At 49.5% G+C, this 7,630-nt stretch overlaps 1 protein-coding gene across 1 annotated transcript in view; it reads right to left on the bottom strand.

The window, feature by feature from the left end:
* The window catches only part of smg7 (SMG7 nonsense mediated mRNA decay factor), a 9,461-nt gene that overhangs the window by 944 nt on the left and 887 nt on the right, over positions 1-7,630 (bottom strand). Inside the window, exons 3-13 of the mRNA XM_037682456.1 lie at positions 7,151-7,310; positions 7,006-7,076; positions 6,805-6,865; positions 6,618-6,737; positions 6,109-6,535; positions 5,900-6,035; positions 2,989-3,323; positions 2,535-2,879; positions 1,140-1,226; positions 916-1,066; positions 664-834 (exon numbers count right to left, since the gene is read on the bottom strand). Of these exons, the coding sequence (XP_037538384.1) occupies positions 664-834; positions 916-1,066; positions 1,140-1,226; positions 2,535-2,879; positions 2,989-3,323; positions 5,900-6,035; positions 6,109-6,535; positions 6,618-6,737; positions 6,805-6,865; positions 7,006-7,076; positions 7,151-7,310 (2,064 nt within the window). The remainder of the gene's footprint in view (positions 1-663; positions 835-915; positions 1,067-1,139; positions 1,227-2,534; positions 2,880-2,988; positions 3,324-5,899; positions 6,036-6,108; positions 6,536-6,617; positions 6,738-6,804; positions 6,866-7,005; positions 7,077-7,150; positions 7,311-7,630) is intronic.

The raw sequence follows: 7,630 nt of genomic DNA, 5'->3' as shown, positions 1-7,630 counted from the left end.
CGAGCGCCATCTGAGCCGAGCGCCATCTGAGCCGAGCGCCATCTGAGACGAGCGCCATCTGAGCCGGTCAGCGTGAGGGAAGATGTTTTCTTTAGCTTTTTAGCTAGCGCGCTGCTAACTTGGAGCTACGTCAGTGCATGTGGGTGGGGCGGGGGTGCACGCAGTTCAGTTGACGCGGCGGGGAACCCCGCTTTTATAACGGTAGGGAAAACACCGACTATGCATTGACCCTGGAGCCTGACCTGAGACTGGGAACTGTGCACGATATTAACAGAGACTGGGAACTGTGCACGATATTAACAGAGACTGGGAACTGTGCACGATATTAACAGAGAAAAAAAAACAGCTAGATTCTAAGACGAATGTATAAAACTAAAAACGGGAACATGTCTGCGTTGGTCCCTGTCAGGAGTCCAACGGATTCTTAAAGACACTTAGAGAGGTCAAAGGTCGAGAGACATCCAACCATCAACCAGACATCCAACCATCAACCAGACATCCAACCATCAACCAGACATCCAACCACACAGCAAACATCCAACTGCCCAACAAACATCCAACTGCCCAACAAACATCCAACCACGCAGCAACCCGCTCGGTGAGGACCTCATGTCTGAGGCAAAGCTGTAGCAGCGTCAGACGATCCAAACGTCTCTGACTCACCGGGCTTCTCAGCCTTCCAGCGGTCCACCACCCTACGGTCCCGGCTGTCCGGAGTCCCAATGGGTCCAAAGTTTGAGAAGGGCATGGTTCCATGGTTGTGCGTGGGCGGGGACGAGGGCAGGCTGCTGGGGTTGGAGGAGTGGGGGGACTGGCTGGCTGGGGTGGAGTGGTCTGTCAATCAGAGCACAGACTTCATTGGAAACACGATCCACCTTGAAACCTTTAAACAACACCTGCACAGGTGAGACATACCTGAGCTGGCGGGGAGGGAGGGGGACCACGGAGTCCCCTCGAACAGGGAGTAGAGGGACGGCTCCTGCTGCATCATGGGAGCGTCAGGTTTGGAGCTGGGGGGCAGGTTCTTCCCGTAAGCCTGACTGAAGATGCTGTTCTGGTTGTACTCCTGGAAACACAGAGGAAATGTTAACCCCTCACAGGTACAGGGCGGTTCTTTAGGTCCAGATCCAGGTTCTGACCTGCATGGGGAACCCGGTCATCGGCAGCAGAGAAGACGATGGGCCGACGCCCTCGGAGCCGCTCTCCATCCTCGTCTGGTTTGGCAGCTGCAGAGATGAGATCGGAGCGGTTCAGAACTAAAACCGGACTCTGGTCTTGGGTCTAATGTTGGCCCAAAGACTCTCAGGCATGGGAGCAGATCCGGGATCAGATCCAGGCAGCTTAAAAATGATGTTTTGTTTGAAGTAAAAGCAAATAAATTGTGACATGTTGTTAAATCTTTATTTGATCAAGTTCATCATTTGTTTATTTATGAAGCTTTACTGAACCAGGCAGATCCCACTGAGACCAGCGAGGGGACGCCCGGACCTGCAGGCAGACTAACACGTGCCTTTGGTCTGCTATCAGAACCTGGTGGGCCACGTGTGACAAACGGGTCGGCTCAGAGGGACTGGGGCTCAGAATGTGTGATCCAGTCGGTTCTGAGGACAAATCGGGTTCAGAACCAACACCCGGTGTAGAATGACGAAAACAGAAAAACATTTTTTAAACTGCCTTTTAACCGACTCTGGACCGGGTCATTATTAATTATTATTAATATCATTATTGATTATTATTTATTGTATTGTCATTATTGATTATTAATTATATTAAGATCATTATTATTATTAATAAATGTCATTTTTGATTATTAATTATATTATGATCATTATTGATTATTATTTATTGTATTGTCATTATTGGTTATTAATACTTATATTATCATTATTGATTATTATTAATTTATTATGATCATTGATTATTATTAATATGTTCATTATTATTATTAATGACATTATGGTCATTATGGATTTAATTAGATAAAGTAAACAAAGATGGCTCCTCTGACTACATTTCTGCTTCAGGCTCTGAGGAACTCTGTAAATGAATTAATCTGAATTTGAAGCAGCAGCTATGAACGGGGGGGGGGGGGGGGGCAGAGAGCTGGGGAGGGGGGGGAGGGGCAGATGAGGATGAGGATGAGGAAGGCAGAGCTACATACAAACAGACTGGGTCCAGCAGCAGAGCTAAGAGGGCCGGCCAAGGCCTGGAAGAAATCAGGAGGCTTAGCAAAGACGAGCTCCTCGTCCTCCTCGAACTCTGCCAGAGTTTTGAGCAGGTCAGGAGGCAGAAGAGGAGCGCTCTTGTTGTCCTGGAGGAGCAGCAGGGACACGCAGGACAAGGAAAAAAGAAAGAAGGGAAGCCAGTGAGAAGGTTCCACTGAAGCTACCAAGACAAGAACCATCAGGCTCAGCTCCAGCACCAACCAAAGGTCCAGACCCGCGGTGGTCTGACCAGGTCTACCTAAACCGACCAGCAGGGGGGACCAAGCTGCAGAAGAACAGACGGGACAGAACCAAGTCCACTCAGCTCACCTCAAACGTGGGTCCACGGGGCCCCACGGGGCTCTCCTGCTCGGCACAGACCCCACCCTGCAGGGGCCTCTTCATCCTCTCAGCCATCAGGGCCAGACTGTCCCCCATCACGTAGGAGTCCCAGTAGAAGTCTGGCACCTTGACGTCGGGGAACTTCATCTTCTTGTCCATACTGGAGACCGGAGGCTGCAGCTGCTGTTCGTACAGCTTCAGGGGGTCCTGGGTCCCCATGTAGAACTGCTGCTGGGGCTGCTTCATGGACATCTGCAGGGGGGACATCTTCTGCAGGGCCGCCTGGGCCTGGGTCCACATCTGAGCCGGCTGATCCTGGACCTGCATGAACTGCTGCGGACAGAAACAGGAGACAGCTGGGATCCAGAACTGAAGCGGTCAGGTTCACAGAGCAACCCGGGCCCTGAAGGCAGCGGTTGAAGGTCCAGATCATGTGACCTACCTGCTGCAGACCCGGGTGGTGAGGAGGACTCTTTCCCATCCCGACCGGCTGGACCGGTTTTGTGGGTGACTGTTGGACCTGGACCTGAAGCTGACCTGGCTGCTGCTGGGCTTGGGAGGGCACCTGGTTCATGAGCCCCGGGCCCGAGGATCCTGGTCCAGAAGGTCTCTGCTGACTGTAGGGAATATGAGACTGCTTCCCGCCTTGGACCTGGGCCCCCGCCTGCAGGAAAGGTCCGGGAACGGCGACCCCTGTGGAGAAGGTGAACCCTGGATTCACCTGAAGACCTGGGAAGGCCACCGGGGACTGGATCACATAGGCTGAAGGAGGGAAACCTGCAGAGGAGCAGAATTGGACCTGGTGTGAAGCTCTGCCACCAGAACCAGAACTTTATTCTTTGTTCATCTCCTGCAAAGACCATGAAAACTTTAAGAAGAATCGAAAAATGAAGTAAACCTAAATGTTTTTAATGTTCAAGTGGAGGAGATACAAATCCAGGAAGGGGGGGGGGGGGGCTGGCCCCATTTCCCTTAATTAATAATCACGTCTTGGATCTGATTAATTTGTCTCTAATAAACAGTTATGTACCACAGCGCTTTAAGGTTGCTGTAATTAAACCTTTACTTAGGAAACATAACCTTGATTCAGAAATCCTGGCCAACTATAGATCTATATCTAATCTAACTTTCATCAACTATAGATCTATATCTAATCTAACTTTCATCTCAATTCTAGAGAAAGTAGTTGCAGGTCAGTTGTGTGAACATCTACAAAGAAATAATCTGTTTGAAGAGTTTCAGTCAGGGTTTAGAGCTCATCATAGCACAGAAACAGCACTAGTAAAAGTCACTAATGATATTCTCATGGCCTCAGACAATGGACTTGTGTCTCTACTGGTCCTGTTAGACCTCAGTGCTGCATTTGATACAGTTGATCACAATATTTTACTACAGAGGCTTGAATATGATGCTGGGATTACAGGAACAGCTCTAAAATGGTTTAAATCATACAAACTGGATTCCAAAAAAGTTGGGACACTGAACAAATTGTCAATAAAAACTGAATGCAACGATGTGGAGGTGCCAACATCTAATATTTTATTCAGAATAGAACACAAATCACAGATCAAAAGTTTAAACTGAGAGAATGTTTCATTTTAAGGGAAAAAGCTGTTGTTTCCAAATTTCATGGCGTCAACAAATCCCAAAAAGTTGGGACAAGTCCATTTTTCCCACTGTGTGGGAAAATGGACTTGTCTGGGAATGTGGTCTGGCATTATGGTGTTGAAAAATGTAGGGTCTTCCCTGAAAGAGATGACGTCTAGATGGGAGCATATGTTGTTCTAGAACCTGAACATAGTTCTCTGCATTCATGGTGCCTTTCCAGACATGCAAGCTGCCCATGCCACAAGCGCTCATGCAACCCCATACCATCAGTGATGCAGGCTTCTGAACGGAGCGTTGATAACAACTTGGGCTATCCTTGTCCTCTCTGGTCCGGATGACATGGCGTCCCAGTGTTCCATAAAGAACTTCAAATGGTGACTCATCTGACCACAGAACAGTCTTCCATTTTGCCACACTCCATTTTAAATGACCCCTGGCCCAGTGCAAACGTCTGAGCTTGTGGAGCTTGCTTAGAAATGGCTTCCTCTTTGCACTGTAGAGTTTCAGCTGGCAACGGCGGATGGCACGGTGGATTGTGTTCACTGACAATGCTTTCTGGAAGTATTCCTGAGCCCATTCTGTTATTTCCTTGACAGTGGCATTCCTGTTTGAGGTGTAGTGACGTTTAAGGGCCCGGAGATCACGAGCATCCAGTAGAGTTTTACGGCCTTGACCCTTACGCACAGCGATTGTTCCAGATTCTCTGAATCTTTTGATGATGTTATGCACGGTTGATGATGATAACTTAAAAGTCTTTGCTATTTTACGCTGGGTAACACCATTCTGGTATTGCTGCACTATCTTTCTGTGCAACAATGGTGGAATTGGTGATCCTCTTACCATCTTGGCTTCTGAGAGACACTGACACTCTGAGAAGCTCTTTTTATACCCAATCATGTTGTCAATGACCTAATTAGTGTTAATTGGTCTTCCAGCTGTTCGTTATTTGCTCAATTTCCTTTTTCCAGCCACTTATTGCTACTTGTCCCAACTTTTTTTGGGATTTGTTGACACTGTGAAATTTTGAATCAACATATTTTTCCTTTAAAATGTTACATTTACTCAGATTAAACTTTTGATCTGTCATCTATGTTATATTACGAATAAAATATTGACATTTGCCATCTCCACATCATTGCATTCAGTTTTTATTCACAGTTTGTTTAGTGTCCCAACTTTTTTGGAATCCGGTTTGAAGGGAAACTGAATGTTTGTTCAGTTTCCTGAGACGACGACGTACAAATGAACTGAAGTGAATTCAAGTTTCTCCTCGATCGTTTCAGGAAACTTGACCAACACGTGGCAGCAGCCATCTTGGATTCTGACAAACCGATGTTTCAGAAAAACATTACGCCTACATGCACACACCACACTGGAAGTCGTGCCTCTCTCGTGCTCACAACATGCACAGACAGACGTGCACGTAGAGTCGGGCAGACTTCTCTTGGCTCAGTGACATCAGTGTTGATAAAGATGGAACTGAAGAACTTGAACGTTCTGGAAACGTGACTGGTTCTCTGAGGTCACCTGCCTGGGGAAGGTGCTCGTCATGTCGGTGTGGGCGGCGCCCTCTGTTCTAAAAGTTTCAAGTTGATGGACAGCTTTGGCTCCACCACCTCTGTGTGTCTGAGCCGCCCGCTGAACCACAGGTCCGGTTCTAAAAGTGGACTTTTGTTTTCTTTACACCTTTTTAAACACGTTGAGAGATCAAAGCGGCGGTTTCTGTCAGAACCAGCTGAACGTACCGGGTCTGCTGGGCAGGGGAGGGAAGGCTCCGGGGTGGTGGATGGGGATGAACTGGGACGAGCCGGTGGTCTGAGTCCCTGGAGTCTTCTTCACCTCAGAGACTGGAGTCTTCCTCAGCTCCGTCTGGACATTCACCTGAACACAAACAGAACATTACGACCCGTCCAGCAGAACTCTGCAGTATCAGGGTGGGCTTCAGGACCCGGACCTGTTTTCCAGGGTCCAGGGTTTTCTCCGGACCGCTCTTCTTCATCTCAGTCTTCCTCTTCCCGTCTTTCTTCAGCTCTCCTTTCCCGGCGCCGGCAGGTCCGGATGCTTTCAGGACGTCCCTGCGCTCCTTGCTTGCATCCTTCGGCAGGTGGTTCCGGGCGGGCTCGCGGCTGTCTCTGGGCTTGATGTTCTCCTTGAAGGTGACGACGGGCCGCTCGCTGCAGTCGGACCACGAGCTCGGGCTCTTCCCTGCGGACAGAACCGACTTCAGGCCCGAGCTGCCGCAGTCACTCTGGGTCTGCTCCCCATTGGAGGACTCCTGCAGGACCGGTGCCTCCTTGTCCTGCGGCTCTTCGATGGCCTCCTCTGGGATGTCCGTGATGAAGATGAGGAGGCCGTCCTCGCTGACCTGGCACCGGATCAGCCTGCAGGGACGAGTCCAACATGAAAATATTTCAGTTCTTAAACAAGTTTTCACAGAACCAGAGCCAGGCGACCCAAACTCACCTCGGCTGGGTGTCGGCCACCCATTTCCCCAGACCGACGAGCCTCTGATGCCGGGCATGGACCGGCAGCCCGTCCCGGTCCACCAGGATCCCCTGATGGCCTTTAGTGAAGTCCAGACACCTGAAACACAGGCAGACGTCAGGCACCGAACAGTTAGAGTTCTGAGTGAACCGCAGTGGGTCGGTACCTCAGAGCGGGTCGCAGAGCCAAAAAACCCTGGAGCTCGAACTCTTCTGGGAGCGGCGTCCCTGCAGAGGACCAGGACAAAAACTGAATGAGTCCATGAGAACCTGAAAGGAGAACTCTTTAGAAGCTTCTGAACTTCAGGCTGAAGCTCCTCTGGTTCTGACAGTTCTTTTTAAACGTCCTCAGCAGGAGGCTGTCCTACCTGAGGAGCAGGACACGTTGTCCTCTTTGGGCTGGAAGCTGTTCAGAATGGACACCAGCCACGCCCACACGCTGACAGACAGAAACAGGAAGTTCAAACTTCAGACTTCCCAACTCTGAGTGAACTAAACAAACGTTGGACTTACTACTTCCTCTTGTCCACAGCGGGCTCCTGGAAGACGCTGGGTCTCAGTCTGATCCAGTCCAGAGACAGCTTGATGGCCGGCAGAGGACACTCCCCCATCACGTCCTCGCCCCGGTTCTTGTTAAGCAAAACTCTGCTGCACATCACGCCCAGGAAGGACACTGAGGAGACAGGAAGTGACGAAGCTGGGTCATCCTGGACCCGCCTGGTTTCACAACACAAACCTCTCATTGAGGACGGCAGCCGAGACTGAAGCAGCTCATCACTCAAACATGAGCCGAAGCTTCTGCTTTACATTTCATCATGGTCGACTGTAGAAACAAGGCGTTTCTCTTTAAGATTAACGGGAAGTTTTTTTATTAGCTCCACAAAATACACAAGTGACAAAGAAAACTCTAAAGCAGTTGTGCTGACAGATTCTCTGCGTAACGTTGAGCTGCTGTCATTAATGAGCCTCTGTAGCATCAGGAAGCTAGCATGC

Source organism: Nematolebias whitei, chromosome 9 (assembly GCF_014905685.2).
Source record: "Nematolebias whitei isolate Nwh7 chromosome 9, NemWhi1, whole genome shotgun sequence".
Lineage (NCBI taxonomy): Eukaryota > Metazoa > Chordata > Actinopteri > Cyprinodontiformes > Rivulidae > Nematolebias > Nematolebias whitei.
This window is presented reverse-complemented; position numbering and strand designations above follow the sequence as displayed.